Source organism: Phytophthora infestans, genomic scaffold (genome assembly GCF_000142945.1).
Source record: "Phytophthora infestans T30-4 supercont1.14 genomic scaffold, whole genome shotgun sequence".
In the NCBI taxonomy this organism is placed as follows: domain Eukaryota; phylum Oomycota; class Peronosporomycetes; order Peronosporales; family Peronosporaceae; genus Phytophthora; species Phytophthora infestans.
Genome location: NW_003303745.1, coordinates 400,955 through 419,230, shown reverse-complemented (window position 1 = coordinate 419,230; position 18,276 = coordinate 400,955). Strand labels below are relative to the sequence as shown.

Genomic DNA, 18,276 nt, shown 5'->3' with positions numbered 1-18,276 from the left:
CCTCCAGCTGCTCACGTTCGCGACGTCTACGAGGATTGAGACGCTGAAAAGCGTCGGACACGGCTCGATTCAGACGCTTGGACATACGGTGGCGAGATGGTGAATTGAAGAATGAAGAAATGTCACAACGGGCACCAGTACCGTGGCTTCCATTGCGACAGGGGAAGTTGTGGTGTAGTGATTTCTCCGTAGTTGCGGATTATCACCCGTCGACAAAGACGTGACACCGCCCAAGTTGTTCAAGCGACGAACCCTCGGTCGGGTGATGTACGGAGACGCCAAGGTGTAAGGGACTCGACGGCGTCACCTCCGAGTTTTCAACAAATATCGGATACGGCCCTATGTCACTGAATCCAGGCTGTCCTTATTATTAATAATGGACTGGCCGGATCCGCATTCAGCGGACCATCTACGGTACGAACCCTCAGTGGCGATTGGGATGAGTTCGCGGAATACTCAGCGAACTTTGGAAGACACGTTCACCGTCTGGGACAGGGCGCGGACCGTTAAAGATGCTCCTGCGACAGTGCAGACGACGCTTGGCATGCAAGAAGATCCATAACGGATCATTGTTCACTTGATATTTGTATACTTGATTAGGACTTCTTATTAGGAATAGATCCGAAAGGGTAAGCTTAAATACAGAACAGAATTTCCACTCAAGCACACAGAGCGACGTCCGGCTTCAAGGTAAGCGTCAGGTCAAGCTTGTTTGAGTGTGTTATGCCTGTCGGTGAACTCGAAGCTCTGTAGCGAGGGTTCATCCGGCAAGGCCAAGAGACTTTGTGTATTGGCCGATTATTATCGGGAGGTTTTACGTGACGGCTTATTGTTGCCTATTTGCACGACTGGGAGTGCTTTAATTGCCTCCCCTTTATTTCTTCCAGCCGAGTGTTGAACACTCGGTGATCTCGTAAAAGGCTTACCCGTGCCTGGTACCCTTCCGCTGTTGGGACCACGAGGATTCAAAGCACCTGCTAGCTTTGCTCGTGCTAGTAGCGTGTTCTTATTTTACTGGTTGGCCTATATAAGTAGTTTACAAGGTCCAGTTTGTCCCGGTGCAAGGGCAGAACTGGGGTCTTCAGGTCCACCCGAACGATCGTTTACTATCCTAGTAGACGTATTGTTGTGGGAACATCCTAACTACATCTGTAGCTAGAGTTCACGTGGGATTTCCAACACCACAGCAACGACCAGTAGAGCCTATAATTGGCGCTCTACGACATGGACGGCGGTAGCAAGTCGACGAGAAGGTGGTCTGTGGATCTCGCTCAAGGACAAGGCTTGTAGTAACGAGTACAGGTCGCTGCTGCACAAAGCTTGCGATCGGTCGGTCTATACGGACGCGGTACTGTCCGCTCTTCCAGCAAGCATTTATCCCGCTTTACGGTGATAAAAAGGAAAGACGAAAAACCCAGGGGCTTCGCGAAACAAGGCGTATGTTTAGAAAAACATATAGTTGCTGCAAGTTGGGTCGACGGATCCATTGTCAACATAGTATCCAATGCGGACTCATCTACATCATCCACTGTCTATCGTCGAATTAAGGACACGAAGGTTGCGTTTTCTGTCCCTACTTGTATTGGAGAGTACAACTCAGCTATGCAAGGTGTTGACCGCCACGACCAGCTTCGCGGTCGCTTCTTGCTCGCCGATGGCCACTCTTTTCAAAAATGGCACAAGAAGTTGGCTATGGCTATTTTTGATATAGCGAGATGCAACGCATATATATGTCATAACCTGGCCTGCGGCAGGAGCGGCTCCACTCCAAATTATGATGATACTACAAGTTCGGGTGCGCGAGATACACACCGCTCATTTGTAGTTTCGCTTGTTCGAGAGCTGTTCAATGGAGATTGGAAGAAGTTCGTTGATAGTACAGATGGCATGGTGTACGCCATAACCCCTGCAAACTCTACGACGGACGACACTGCTTCCCCGTTTGAAAGGGAAAACGAGAGTTCTATAGCCATGCCACTGATTTGCGTTGCAAAAGAGGCATCGCTCGCCTTGAATGACAGAAGCAGAGCGAAGCGCAAATGCACCATTTGCAAGTTCGAGGGTAGATATTCCACCCAAAAAACGGATTACTGCGAGACACACCGAGTGGCACTCTGTAAGCGTACATATCCGGTTGACACTGCTAAGCCTCACCTGTGCCAACAGAAAGCGTGGACATGCTGGCAGAAGTATCACTTCTTTTACTTACCAAAGCAAGTCTACACAGTCGATGGAAACCTGAAAAGGTCTTCATCAATCTATAAAGCACAGGCCCCGTTCTTGAAAGAGCTTCGTCAAGCGAAGATACCTGTCAATAGTAAATGTGACGAATAATGCATTTTTTTATCTGTCGTCATGCGATTCTACCTAGAACCGGTTTCTAAAACCAGGGATCCATACCTCAAGCTTCGGTTGTGTTTTACGGTCCATGAACTTCATTATCCGGTTATGGGTAGCGACATCGACGCATCAGTAGTCAGTACAGTTCATTTCTGAATCGCCAAGGGCGAGAACTGCCCAGCACAGCGAGTCCTTAGGCTCTGAGCTTCTCTTTCTATACGGGCGACATCTGTTCTTCTGTAGCGCTGCTCTCCTTTCTCCATGCGGCGTATTCGTCGCGGCTTCTTCGAAAACACATGAGCTCTCCATCTTGGTGGGACTTTCTTCTTGAGCAAACTCAGCAATTATCGACACACGCGCAGCATGAAGAATATGCTGGCCCCCAGCAGCCTGTAGTCGCACACCAAATGCAGTTTGGCAAACAGCAGTAGCTCTACCAAATCGCGGACCTTTCCGTGCTACTCGTGGTCGTAGGCGTGCCGATAGCCGCCTGCAGCGTGAAGAGAGAGAGGAGCGAGAGTTATACATGCTGGCGGCATTTCTGCGTCATTGTTAAGTACCCACTACCACAGCGACGAGCTTCCATGTTCCTAAGATACCGCAGCGATGACAGCTTTCCTTATCTTGTTACTGGCGGGGATGCGTGATAAAAGCGATCATGGTGACACGATGGGTGCCTTGAGAAAGCGGCTGTAGCGTATACATCAGATCTTTCTTCGAGTATAATTGTGCTACAGAATGTGTTGTGAATGTGCCGCGGGTTTGATAGTGGCGTTGGTTGCCAGTTTCTCTGCAGTACCCCACGAGACACAATAGGACAAGGCATCGGCACAACTGCGTGGTTACATTTGCTTTCTAAAACATCGCTTCCTAAGCTGCGACTGGGCAAAACATGGGCGACGATTAGCGCGGAGGAAAGAAATATGACAATAAGGTGTCTTGATTTCAGTAAAGCCAGCCTAAAAAGATACCTAGTGTATCTTTCTAGTAACGATAGGGTTAATAGAACCCTTCCCGCGGTGTGTCCTTGTATTCTACTTTACGTTGTAATCGAGGTTACACACTGTTCTAAACCACATCATAATATTTCTAAGTACGCCTGGGCGCTTTGTGCGGGGTAAGACGGTAGGACCCAAGGGGATAACGCTGTTTGACAAGGAAAAAGATCCCTCGATTTTGTTGCTAACGGTCGATTAATAAGCGTTATTAAAACCGCTTTTTTTATTGGCCCCGCTAAAGGCATCGATATGCTTTCAAATTATTATCTGCGCATTAACTACGTGGGTCTAACACTGACGTATCGCTTATATTCTCGTGTTGACTGCGAAGCAGCTCTTGAAACACTTCGATACAAGCATCTTGCGCTTTGATACTGCCTTTAAGAAGCTTCTGCTCTGCCTCTGCCTCCATACGTTCTTGAAGTTGTTGAGTAGCTATCGCTTTCCACAGAGAGTTCGAAATCTCAATATCCACAGTGCTAAAGCTGCGTTTACTCGGTCGAGTCTGCTGTAAGTGAAGCCACTTCTCCGTCAACACTTTCGCCTGGCGTTGCAAACTGTCTCGCTCGTTCCTGACTCGACGCCGATACAAACGCAGTCGCCCGGTCTCTCTTGATCGTCGGATTTCATTATCTAGTTCAGCTAGGTTAGTTGTAGCACTAAAGGGCTTTGAAGTCCGGACCAGCTTTGCTTTCTTGTGTGGTGTCTTCAGAGGGGAGCAGTTAGAGTCAAATACCGCCACATTATCAAGATATGAAGCGTCGAACTCTGGTCGAGACGTCATTGTCTTGCGGTTCTGAGGACTGCAGGGGATTTCTGTGAATGCGGTTAGATTGTCATCAACTGCAAAGAAGGTTTACGAACAGTTAGCCGTCGTAATCGCTGCAGCATGTATAGTATAAATAGGTGATAGCAGTAATTACCAGTTAGAATTAATTTTACTTGTGATGTTACGTTCATGGGTTTGCGACGAATAAATCAGAGTGACAGCCACCAACAATACACGGTATAGTGGTAGAGGGCACCTCTACAATACGAATGGTTTCATCCCAGTCTAAAAAAAAAGGGTGCCTTTTGTAAGCACCAGATGCTATCTGCGATTTGCCTGGGAAGAGCTCAGTGAACTTCCAAGAACGGAAGACGCGAGAATGTGCGATCAAGAGACCTCTGTAGCTTCGCTCCTCGCTGGATTGGAGGACTTTCTGGGCGCTGGCATCGAGGAGGGGGTCGAGCTACTCGATGCAGCTCTGTACCAACTCGCTACATTCCGAATTATGGACTTCCACGACTGAGACTGATACGAGCAGTGCGGCGTCATTAAGCCCGAGGACGCCCACAAAAGAGACGATCACAACTAGAAAACGCATACGTTTGGAGATATCGGACACTTTGATGGCGAAGGAGACTAGAAGGCGTCTAATGTATCGCCAGCGAGCCAAGAACGACCGTGAATCTCTACGGAAAGAGGTGATACAGCTAACGGATCACTTGGAAAAACTAACCCAAGCTAAGAACAACAAGAAAGAAGCCAGTGCCATCGCCACGGCTCCGCATGGAAAGCGTTGGCTCTGTGCAATCGACAAAATAAAGTGATTGCTGAAGAAGAGGGGCGACGTTTGCAAGCCACTGTTAACTCACAAAGTGTGCTCATCGAAGAACTCAAATCCACTATACGCACGCTCTTGAGTCGTGCGCCAGCAGTCAATTTACAAGACATGCGTATGTTGGAGCAGCGCAAAGATGTGGAGCTTTACACTGCGTACTTGACAGAGATTGGCTCAAATTTCTCGAGTGTAGAGAGCGTCTTGGCTGCAAAAGGCGTGGAGTCGATGCACGAAGGCGTGGTCAAGTCCGTCGTGAACTCAAGCGACGGCACTGCCAAGTATTTTCAATATCGACGCAAAACTGTATTCTTACTTGACGCTGACAATCTCTGTCACTCTGTATGGAAACTTACGCAACTAAGGTATCAATTGCAGGATCGACAAGTGTGTGCGGCGTCGAGCTCGGACAGCTCCTACGCTGTCAAGTTCCGCTTCATAAAAAAGCTTAGCGCTTCTAGTTCCGCGTCAATTGTACATCGTCTTGTCCTCCGTCGCTATGTTATAAAAGGCGGCGTGATAATTATGGTGAAAGCGTTTATAGAGGGCGATGATGCGTTCAAGGGGCTGGATTCGACTTCGCCAGAGTAATGCTGGTACCGTCATGGACATGTACATGAATCAGGTGCCGGTGTGTTTGAACACAGTCCAATCGTGTGACCCAAGAGTTGCGCAGTTTGTGGAGACGGTGATAGACTTCGGACAAGACAACGAACAGCATGTTATTGGCGGTATTGCGTCGCTCTCCCTTGACGATGATCGTAACTCCTTGGAACGCTCCAAGCTGACGGAGCTGACGGAGCGCTTGAGTTTACAACAACTCAAGGTAGAATAGTCAGAAAGTTACAGAAGTTGACAAAGTTTTTGCGTAATTAGTAAGTTGTATCAAGTTTGATGAGTAGCCACTGACTGTACACGCTACAGTGGTCAAGTACAGTGGACGAGGAAAGCCACTAGCGTAGCAGACGATGGAGCGCTGACGGTATTCATCAGTGACCTGATCAGGTCTGGATGCACTTGCGTGCGCAGAATGCGGAAGTTCAACCCCACGCGGCCAGCATACCAAGGTAATCAGTCTACTACTGGTATTCATACCGGTGTCTTAAAAGCAACCCTTGAGGTTATTACTACACTGTAGTCATGGAGGTAGTACAGGTAATAATATTAAATACTAATAAAACATGTTCTGTACACCTAATAGCTGTCTGTAAGCCTTACAAAATTATCGCGGACCACTGCGATAATTTTGCACCCCCTGGAATCCATTCAGCTTGTATGTACGGAGTACGGTACATGTACATGCAGATTACGCCGTCATATGTCCGTGTAGAGGACCTTGTTTGAGACAGCCGGCGATAAGACAACCAGGACAGGGACACTTACATGTACAAGCGCTGTATTATTCTATTCATAAATAAAAATAGAGTTTGTGAATCATGATGAAGTTCGGGAAGTGACCACCTGGTTTTCTGGCGGATAGGATTGGGGAACCGCAAATAGGGCTTTGCCAAGGACACTGATCAGACAGGAATCGTCAGGTCAGGTCAACTCACTCAGGCCTCTGTCGGCTCACTCACTCCCCACACAACCGCTCCAGCCGCGCTCAGATGACTGAGCTGATAACGACCGACGAGGTCTTGTTCGACGATATCGTGGGCCTCCTGGATTTCAACGGCTCCCTCACACCGAGACTCTCGACTGGAGATGCCGACGCCCTCACCGCGGCACTTTTCAGTGGGGATACGGGCTCGCCAAGCCCATCCACTGGCAGCGAGGACTACGGCAAGCCCGACAAACACAGCCGCAAACGCGAGAGAGAGAAGACGCGACAACGACGGTATCGACAGCGTCTTCGAGACAGTCGAGACGAGCTACAGCAACACGTTGATGAGCTGTCCAAGGAGCTTGCACGACTGAATAAACAAGCTGCCATGCGTAAGGAGCTGCAAATGTCCGCCGACGTGCTAACGCATTCCGAATGGGTCTCGGAAACGGTTCGACAACGTGATCAACGACGGATGTCCGAGGCCGAACAGAGACGCCTGATCGCCGCTGTGAACTACCAAGCGTCATATCTCAAAGGCCTTCGACAGGTTGCTGGCAATCGACTGAATGGGAACGCTGTTCCCTTCGGTGATGGCAATAGTTTTAACTGCTATAACAATGTCCCAACACTACACTCGATGACGAGCGCACTGTACACGACGTACTTGCAGCAGCTTGAAGGCTCGTACGCTCGTGTGGACGGTGTCATGGCCGCTTGTGGCTTACCGTCGATGCCCGAGACGACCGTCAACTCGACCCACAGACGGAAAGGAGACGGCGACGTGGCGTATTTCCAGCACGTGAATAAAGTGGTGCTGCCCTATAGTTTCGACAAGATTTGTCAGGCAATCTGGACGGCGATACACGAGCAAGACGAGCCTGCGTTTGGCGCCTATGAGTCGGCACCTGACGACGACGTGTTTATCAAGTCACGTGTCCTTACATCGCTCAACGTTGGTACACTGGTACAGCGCTTCATCTCGCGCTTCTACACGGAGTCGAATCGGCTGCTTTTCGTCTGGAAAATGTCCTCAGAGGGCGAAGGAGACTTCAATGGACTACACGCAGAGGAGACGGCGTGGATGAGTGTGAGACCAACAGACACTGGAGTGGTACTGGAAGTGTGTGTGCAACAAGTGCCCATGCGCTTCAACGTGTCTTCCAACCGCGAGCCAGCTGTGGCGCTGTTCCATAACATGCTCCACGAGTCGCTTGAAGCCGACAGGAACAAGATGTCGAAGAGATTGGAGAGCTTGCTGCTTGACGACGTCTTGACCGGACTCGAGTGTTAGCCTGGAGTAGAGTAGATTATCCAAATAAAACTGTGTAACTGGAACTTACTGCTGCATCGATTGACTTGAGATCGGTTGAGCCTCTTTTGTCAATCAACTTGAGACGGAAGCAATCAGTAAATGGGACTTCGTGCCAAACTCAGAGTAAACAAAGTGGCCAAAACACAGGTATTAGCATTTTAATAATTCTTGAAAGATTTATTGGTAATACTTGGACACGCTGTCTAATACTCCGTGCTTGAAATGTTTTGGCAACCAAAAGGACTCCAGCAATGAATTTATTTTTATTGAGGTCACTGTGTTTGTGCGTCTGAAATATCGAATGAAGTTATTCATTTTCATTTATATCATAGTTAATTAGCCTTTTTAAACTTCCCTCAAACATTAGTATGTATCACTCCCTTGGCGCCCTTCATATCCACCCCACTGAGATGGTAGCGTAAGGACGGACGAAACATGTTGTCTAAAGTATCCATTGCCGGTCAATTGTGCTGGTACTGTCTCGAGCGCCTGCCGATTTCAACTACCTGGCTCCACCAGGTGTCCTGGTAAGCTAACGACCAAATATGGGGCGATTTACAGCCATCTTGACAAAACAAACGACGAACTACAGCTACAAACTCGCACATAGGACAGAATACTACTCCGCGTTATTACATACTACGTAGTATTCGACTACCTACTTAACTTCATTAAAGTAAACATGCATTTTAGTAGGATTTGTGAGCACCTCAGAAGTTCCGGTAAAGCATGTACCAAAACTATTTTTGTTTTACCCTTAACCACTTAGAAACGTTACTAATAGACTGTCTCAAATTGGATTCACGCAATCTCAGATTACATCGGAAAACATATGCAAACCCTGACCAGCCTTACGTGGTCGGAATAGTCAGCTTAATCACTCACTTGGAAATTGCCATGAGTGTGGCAACGACAGCAGCAACGTCATCGTCCGACGACTTCGATAGTTTCGCCTTCGAACTCGATGACGTTCACGAAACGGACGTTCTGGTCGATGTGAATGAGTCGCATCTTTCCATGATGACCTCAGTTGTTTCTCAGAGTAATGGCCGCAGCAGGAAGAATCAGCCCAAGAATCCAGGAATGAGTGAATCTGAAAAACGCCGTTTCTACCGTATACAGCAAAAAGACACTCGGCAGAGTTTGAAGCTACAAGAAAGGGAACTAACGGAAGCGCTGACTGATCTGCGAGAAAAGATGGAGAAGCAAAAGTCCGAGCTCCTGTCGAGCAGAACACCAGCGTACTGCTACTGGGAATCAACCGCATGCCGTGAAAAACAGCAGCGTTTCCAGGCTGAAGCAGATAAACAGCAGCTTTACGCCGCGATCAGCTTACAGTCCTCGTATATCGACAATCTTCGGGGCATCTTGGGAAAGCGATATGCTGGTCAAGAAGAGTCTCGCAAAAAGCTATGTCTCGCATCTTCAGAGCCTGCGCTGGTTGATGCGTACATCCGAAAACTCGAGGATAACTATACCAGAGCGGAAGAGGTGTTTAGAAACAGTGGGCTGTCCTCAGTTCCTGAGAGTGAAGTTGCTCTCCACTCGGTTCATACAAGAGACTCCGATGAACAAGTGGAGTACTTCCAGCAGCTCAACAAGATGGTGCAGCCATTTACCCTTCGTGAAACCGGGCAGTCACTGTGGGGAGTAGGCGAGACTCAGCATTCTTACAAACCAAATTACCAGCGTAGCTACGATGTTGGGGATCCGGAGAACACGATTGCAGCGAAATTTGTCGAGTCAAAAACGCTTCAATCCGGGGAAACAGCTCCTCTAGTTCAAAGATTCATTGCGCGTCGATTTGAAGACGAGAGTTGTATTATCCACACATGGAAGTTCATCACCGAAGGAGCGGGTGTTTTCAATGGCATGCAAGCGGACGAGACTGGCTGGTGTAGGCTTCTCCCGTCGACAGATGTAACAGAGCCTGGAACGCAGATTGAAATCTGTATCCGTCGAGTGCCAATGCACTTTAAGAGTGTGCAATCTCGGAGGTCAAAGATGACCGACTTTTATGAAGCCTTGCAAGCAGTCAGCGCTGTAACGTTAAACGAAGTCATGACATCGCTTGAAGATCTACTGCTGGACGACCTCCTTACTGGAATTGTGTGATACGGCCATTATTCTAAGAAGCACCTCTGTATTGGAAGTAGCATTCAGATAGAACGAAAACGGATCGCTGGTAGCGTTGAAAAGATCAAGTTTTTGTAAATCGAGGCTCAGAATTGAGTTTTTATGATATTTTTCGGCCGAAATGGCTACCACCTATGAAACAGTTGGCGGTGACCCGGGTCACACCAATGACCCGGTACTCAACTAATCTGTCATAAAACATATGCATTGTTTAAGTTTCTGTAATCAGGCAATACCGGCTATCTTTCCTTGCTCCAGCTCTGAATGCACTGCAGCTTCGATCCAACGTCCGAGTTAAGCTAAATGATGTTGATCCTAAAATATGTGGTATCGCCATCAATATCTGAGGTTGCCGATACTGAATTGTTGTTATTGGCGTCGACTGCGTGGTTATTAGTCATCACTGTGCTGCTAGAAGTGCCCGAATTCGAATCATCGATATGCAGGCTGCTTGGTATTTTGTGGACGGGGTGTCAGAAAGCGCAGGATAGATGTGAATTTTGCTGTATGAGCTTGCTGCTTCCGAGGTCGTCCAATTGGTCGCTTTTCTTGCACTCCTACAGCTACTTTTCATCTGAACTTCTTGAACCTTTGTTAGCGTCACTAGGCTCGTCCTTATTCTCGCTGAATGCTGATTCATCCGGATAGTAAGTTAAATACTCGGCAGGAATCGAGAAATATTTTAACGACAACGATTTGAGTTTTACTGCTCAACTTTCTCAGTACCAAGTAGGGCACAAGCACGCTCAAATGCAGTAAGTCGATTCCGAGGCTTTTGCTTCTTCCGTGGTGCAGTCTGACTCGAGCCACCTGTGCCGCCAGCTCGTCGTTCTGTCGTATTGTACTGGCAAGATGAAACCCAACACCAAACATTGCCCCTTCACAACTTCTCACCCAATTATCCAATTTATATGAGCTTTTTTTTGTTGGAAAGATAACGATTTCTTCTCTTAATTAGTCATAATCATCCTTGAATATCTGCTCAAATGCACATGCTACACTTAATCGAAAAGTGCGTGTCTTTCGTTCCGCCCAAAAAATCGAGGCTATGTTCTTGACATATGGCATCAGATGTTTTGGTCCTTACAAACTTTAGTATTACAATCAACAATGCCCTTTTTACTCATTTCTATGCACATTTGATCCTAGGAAGGAGGAAATATACAAAACACAAACGCAAATCTGATCAACACAGTGGCCCATCACCCACAATAGGGTAGGCTCCGGTGCCAACTTGCCAGCACGACCGGTGTAGTCCACACCACTCTGAGGCACTCTAGAATCAGTCATTCCACCAGCAAGCGGGTCCGTTCGTATCGATAGCGGATCTGGTGACACTAGTGCTGGATCAATCGATGTGTCAGGTGGTGCTTCCTTGCTCGGAGAAGGCTCTGCGGTGTCTGTGGTGGGTGGCGTCTCGACGTCGTTGACTGGCGGCAGCATGACGATACTGAGTGGTGACGGCGTAACGACGGAGAGCGGCTCGGTGACGTTAAGCTTTCACGGGGGCGCGACTTCCGCGAGCAGCGGTGCTGTATCGTTAACGAGTGAGTCGGTCGATGCGGGGTCGTCTGGCTCTGTTGCGATCGGTTCTGGCGCGTTGCTTGCGCAGTTGAGTGGGTCGGTGATTGTGTCTAGCGGCGAGGCTGCAGGTGCTGGTGGGTCTGTGCGTGTGTTGGGCGGTGGCAGCTCCGACGACGTGGGTGGCTCGCTTGCTGTAGATGGTGGTGCTGGTGCGACGGGAGGCGACGAAACGATGTCCGGTGGCGCGAGTGCGTCGGGAAGTGGTGCGTCACTGGCGTTGGGTAGCGGGGAAGGCTCGAGTAGCAGCGGTGTGGTGCGTGTGTCGAGTCCGGCTGGAGCTGGGTCGGGCGGCGTCTGGATTTCGTCCGGCGCTGCGACTGGCTCGGACAGCACTGACTCGGCAGGAAGCATCAGCTTGTCGGTGGGGTCGTCTGTGACCGACGGCGGCAAAATCGACGTGCGTGGTGGCTCCTGTGCTGAATCTGTAGCGGGCGACGTGATGCTGGGCGGATCGTCTGGGCTGCCGACGTCTCTTTCGACAGAATTAGTCGCGGGCGCCGTTCGGTTGGCGGGCGAGAGCTCTGCGGGAGACAGCGCAGGCGGCGTAGTGGCGCTGGCGTCGTACAGGGCGGCTCGGTGTCTGTGTTGAGTGGCAGCGGCATCGACGACTCAGCCATGAGCGGTGACGTGACGCTCGGGTCGTCTGTTGCGGGCGCGAGCGGAGCTAACGCTGTGCGTGTGGTTAGAGGCTCTAGCGATACGGGTGCCAGTGGCCTGGTGAGCGTGGCCGGCGGTTCCAGCGGCGCGGCCGAGGCAGGAGGAAGTGTTATCGTGAGCGGTGGGGGTTCGCTGACGGGTTCATCCGGCTCGGTGGACGTGCGTGGAGGTTCTTCTACATCAAGTGGGTCTGGCGAAGAAGAGTAGGGAGATGGAAGTCCTCGCGTCTACAGCATTGTACATGTGCTAACGCGGTAAGATGATCTTTGAAAGCCACCATTACTCGACGTATATGAATGCTGGATCTAACCGTAAGACATGTAAATGTATTTGCAGATCCCTCACACGTATTGCATTAGACGCATGCTAGTAGATATGCACATGATCAGACATCGCCGTAGTTCGACAGATTGCATGCACTGGGTCAGTCGAAGCTGAGTGCAGCACCATTTGTGCGTGGACGACCAATATCCGGTAGGACCGTGACTTCTCCGCGTTTGCGCTTGCGGCGGTTGATTAAAACCTCTCGGCCACTGCTGTCGACATGTGCAGTGACGCGTAGAGCGAACAATACGTGGATGCACGCACCAAAGGCAAACCAGTAGCGGCATGGGCACCATTGCCGTAGGACGTCAACAGGCCATCCATCCGACGGTTCTCCTTCAAATTCCTTCCGCGCGTAATTGATGCCCATCTGCGCCGTCACTGCGATGGCTTCTTCGCTACGGTTGTTGGGCGCGACCTGCACACGCGGTGCTGGGAGTGATATAACCCTGAGGATGCAGCAGGCTCCAGCGCGCAGAGCGTCAAGGTCTTGGTCTTCGCCGACACCCAGCAACTTCTCCCGAACCAGCTCGGAGACCCTACGCGCGAGGGTTGGTGCGGGGCACACAGTAAACTCGAACGCCTTGGCACTACTTGATTGATCTCGGCAGCACGCGCTTAGCTCTCGAAGAAGAGTGCCCATCTTAAGCCTGCGACGCAGCGTGTAATCGCGCTTAAACAGCGCGTTGAACGTTTCTGCGGGATTGTTTGTGGATGCGAAGCCACTCGGCGTCATGAACACCTGCCACGCCATGAAGGGACCCGTCAGCCATTGCCCATGTATGTACTGCGCGAACGGAACTAAAGTTGGGTCCCTCATCCACCCCGACAAGATTGGTCTCAGCATCCCTATATACTCTGAGTAACTCCGCGCGAAATGCAGATCGTATAGCTCGCGTAATACTCTAGCTTGTGCACCAGAAGAAAGTAGCTTCACATGTTCCTGGATGTGCTTCATCACGTGAAAGAAGCACATCAGGAACTGGTACTTCAGGTTGTCGCCGAAGACGGCAGCGAGGGCGTTGTACTGGGCTCTATCGGCATCGGCCATAGCGTAGTACACGGATAGATGCTTGTCAGTGACCCAACGGTACACTCGACAAAGCGCCATGAGCGCAGCCTGGAACATGGGCTGCGTCTCCTAGGACATAACGAAGAGCGCAACAAGGTGGAACCGACGCGAGCGGTCCGATACCCCGACCACCAGCACGGGGTAGTCGCTCTGGTTGGTTTTATAAGTTCCGTCTAGGTGGAGAATAAAACTCTTGGGGGGCACGGACAGCCTCAACAACAGGGCCTTCGAGCTGATGCCCACCAGGAACGGCCGCTTGTCCGAGCCGTTTCCGATGATGGGCTTACCCGGATTGTCCATGTGCCGCGCAAATGTAAACGGCTCGGTCATGCCCTCGCTCCCGGTGTAGGCATGGTCACGGACCCAAGCGGAGAGCTCCTGGGCGCGGTCATGATTCTCCATTTGAGTGCGGATGTAATGGTTCACAACGTTTTGGACGGTTTTCAACGCTGGCAGCTCTTCAAGAGGGGTGCCGAACTTGCGAGCAAGCGCGTGTCTGATGCGAACCGGTCTCAGACGTTGCTCGACCAGGTCCCGACAGAAGGCCTTGTGCCGAAGAGTGAGTTTCTTGGAGGCTGGGGTCGCGGCAGGTGAGCTGTGCTGACCGAACTCAAAGATGGAGGAGTGGTCGTTGTCCAGGCACGTCACCATCTTCCCCCGCCATGAGCACTTCAGTGGGCTCGCTTCGGCGCAGAAAGTAGAGCTGCACTCTAGTAGACGATAACGCATCTTGTGGTCGGCACCGGGGCATATGGTGCACCCCATTGCTTGGCTCTTGTAGATGTCGAACGACGTGAACCTAGCCAATACCGCCTCCGCTTCGGCGGCGTGGACATCTACAGCGATCTCTCGCCAGCTAACTCTCGGCGGCATCCTCGGTAGTTGTGCTTTCCAGGAATGCTGTGGGTCACACGAAAATTGCCTCAGAGCGACCAGATTTACCCTAACCGCGGCCTTTTTGCACGCTTCCTGCGCTTTCTGCTTGTATTGTGCTGCGAAGTGTGCTGCCCAGCGCACCGTTGTGGTGATCAGTTTTTATGGTGCTGACGCAGACTTGTTGTGCCATGGCCACACTGTATTGTGGCCGTAAGGCGTTCTCCTTCTGCAGATGCGTTGCATTCCAAGCTGCATTCTGGCGTAAAGCTTGTCACTTTAGGCCTCTTTGTTTATTAAATATCGCAAGAAATGTTCTGTGCATGCATGATCAGCATCAATTTCCCGCAGACGTTTGAGCGTCCACCATTTTAATAAAAGACAAGAAAGTCAAACAATGTGTGTTTGTCTGTGATCTCTGTGCTACCCTGTTTCCATTGCGGGTCTGCCGGCATTAATCCGATAATTACTTTTGTATTTATGGGCAAAACAAAAAAATGGTGTTGGGTTTCATCTTGCCAGTACAATAGGAGGGTCGCTCATTTGAGCCAACAGTGGAAGGATTGCAGTCCAAACGAGAAATGGTACTGAAGTACCTGGTGCTAAAATTAAATAAATATTTCAGATTTTGCTCTAATAATAGTTGGTGACCCGGGTCACCGCCAATTGATTCATATTCTATGATCAGCGACCATATACTACATTTTAATAATAGTCCATCTAAACAGGTATGGACACACTAACCATTTTCGCCTTCCAATCACTTTTAAATCTTATGAATTGTATGCCTATCGATCCTTCAACTTAGCAGAAACCCGTTTTTTGCTTTTTTTTGCAACGGCTCTTTTTCTTTTCCCAGTTTTCTTTTTTAGGCCTAGTTCCCGGCCAAAAATTCAGGTATATTTTGATCCTTATGATGGTCCAATATAAGAATATATAAGATATTTTATATGTCATGTTTAAGCTCGATATTTGGCGGGGAGAGGAACTGGATTGCATGGTAGAAAGTTAACAGCCATATACAACATAAGTCGTTTTATGCTAAGCGATTCGAACCATTTTCAGCGACATACAGAGAGCTCAAAAAAGAGCGCTCGTAGCGCGCAGGATCGACGCAGCGACTCGCGCGACGATGTAGACGATAGTGCGGCTCAGTACGGCCGCGAAGGTATCTGAAACGAGCGCGCAGTCGAAAACTAGGAGTAGGATGTAAAGTCATACATGTAAGTAAGCTGTTGCGACAGCATGCAATCAAATAAAAAATATTTCTGCTGCTGTTGTGATTGGATAGCAATTCTGACTCCACAAGTGCTGCACGTTTGCAACACTTAGAAAAAGGGTTGACTCAGTAAAAAGAGCATCTCTTACGTTCGTATATTAACATTAGAGTTGGAGGTGGGCGCTTGTGGAGCGTGTGCTCCTGTAGCAACGTGCACGGGATGGCGTTGTCATTTCTCCAGTCTTCGTGCCATATCTGGAAACAAGTTTCCTCCCTCGGCACTCGCGCAATACTACAGAGATATTTACTACTCAAAGAAGTGTGTTAGGTAGCCATATAGGGATGTAGACTAGAGTATCAAGAAACGTCGGTTTACAGAGGAAAATTTAGGACAGAAGTACTTCGTGTACTTCCTTGGCTTCAACTTATAGACAGCGCAGAGCTTGCACGAGCGGCGTCGCCGCTTGATGCCCTGGTCACAGTCCACCATGTCCGGGTTCTCTTCCAGATGATAAATCAGCCAATACACCCTCCACTTCTTCGTCATCAGACGTAGAAATCACCGGCTCCGTCTGCACGGTCTCCGTCTCCTTCGCCTCCGTGCACCCCGCTTCCGCATCCGTCTCCTTTGATGCCGCCGCCATTCCCCTCCTGGTTTTGGATGACGCACGCGCCGCCTTAGCAAACGTCCCTTCGCTGCTTTCTTCTTCACAGGCGCGTCGGGTTTCTTTTTGGTGCCACTTCCTCCTTTGCCTCCTCGCGACGCTGAAGGTCCAGGCACAGTTGTCGTTCCCTGGCCGTAAGTTTGTACCGCGGGGTCTTGCCGACAGGACCCACCATCTTCTTACTCTAACGGCTTTTTCGAGATTACCCTTTTCTATCATGCTGATCCAATCCGCAGCAAAAGCAACCCAAACCTGTACATTTGTCTTTTTTACACACAAAATAATCATAATTTCATTATAGAGGATAAATGACAGATGTGCATTACAAACCTCAAATCAAAATATATCTTATATTTATCATTGCAACATAAACAAAGACACTGCAACAAGATTGAATTAGGGGATGCACCTCTTATGTTGGATCTTCCAACATATGGGAACTAAGGGGTTAAACGTTCCAGACCGGATGTGCTAGATAGCCTATCGACTAAAGCTGAATATATCCATATTTAGCGATTTAGACTTGAAATTTGTAAGAATGTTCTTTCCCCCTTTCAAGGGGCTTACAAACATTAAGTCAATTGTCCTTGCAGTTTCTGTTCGAGCCCTTCTGTAAACAGGAGGGTTAGGACGATCGTTTGTCTAAATTCCGACAATTGCTGTTGACAGTTATCTGCAAAAAGCAACTGATTTGCATCGGGAATCAAGTCCCTCCCCGTTACCTCGATGTCTCGCTGCACCTTGCTGCGTGACTTGCCCATTCTTGGTTTTAGCTTGATTTCTCGGAGCGCAAATTCACGAATGAGGAGGATTTGGAAAAGGCACAATCAGCCAGGGGCTCTCAGCCGCTCGTCTTGTCGGGCACGTCTCGTTTACCTGTGGACGAGAAAGCCACTACCACGCAGCAGCTTGGACGATCGCTGCAAGTAAATTCGCCCCAACGATCATCCAAACGGCACCGTTGGTCTCAATTATTTCTTGGGTGAAAAGGCCGTGCTTGACTTCTACGCTGATGGTACTTCCTTACAGAGTACTCGTATTGACACAAACTCTAACGTTTGCTTCTCATGTATAGTACTGCGAAGTCGACCACGCGGAACCATTCCATCGAGCGCCGCCGTAGCTGATACACCAGGTGCTGCTGGGGACAATCAACTTGCCGCTGCACAGGAAGTCGCTCGCCAGAACTACCTGTCTGATATTAACGCCGCTGGTGCACGTGAGGCAGTGACCAGTCAAAATGTTGAAACAACTACTGCTGCAGGTAAGCCTGTATTTTGTGCAGACTGCAATGATAACCCAAACGTAGAATATTATGGTGAATGTCTAACGTTGTTATGCTGTTTATCTTTTGCATCGTAGATACTACTAGAAATGACACACAGCTGCGTCAACCTTCTCCAGTCCCTCGTTTCCTTACGACACGCCAGCCAACTCGGTGCTCGCTAGAGACGACTGCAACCTTCATCGCCTCGTCTCCATGTACGCCTCGTAGCTGACATCCGGCTCTCCCACTTACTGCTACCTCACTGAACGCTCAAGACGATGTGTTCGAGATCGAAGATGCTGATGTGGGTTCCAGTACGGAGGAGGTCAGCGATGACGCTTTTATATCGTCTACCGAAGTTCACACTGGTACGTTGTATACTTTGCTGTATTTATGATGCAAATTTATGCAGTCCAATATTTTAACGTATGTACTTTTGTATGACAATTGACGAAAGCATCGAAGATGAGTTGGACGCACTTCGGAGTGAGCTGCTTGCAGACAAACCCGACGACTTGAATGTTGTTGAATCGAGCGAAAGCGCAGACCAGTACGGAGCAATTGAGTCGGTGATGAAGCCGAGAAGGATGGTGTTAGCTTGGGGGAATACGACTCGGATGAAGGTGATGAAGCATATTGCGCTTCTGAGGACCTTGTTGATGATGTGGATGAGACGAAAGCA

General features: G+C 49.4%; 1 protein-coding gene across 1 annotated transcript; it reads left to right on the top strand.

Annotated features, from left to right (window-relative positions):
* Nucleotides 1-5,489: 5,489 nt before the first annotated feature.
* On the top strand, nucleotides 5,490-7,776 carry PITG_09107 (uncharacterized protein; the record flags this gene model as incomplete). The annotated part of the gene is made up of 3 exons (XM_002903386.1): nucleotides 5,490-5,765; nucleotides 5,945-6,006; nucleotides 6,537-7,776. 3 exons carry the CDS (start codon nucleotides 5,490-5,492, stop codon nucleotides 7,774-7,776), a joined length of 1,578 nt encoding a protein of 525 aa, XP_002903432.1.
* Nucleotides 7,777-18,276: the final 10,500 nt, after the last annotated feature.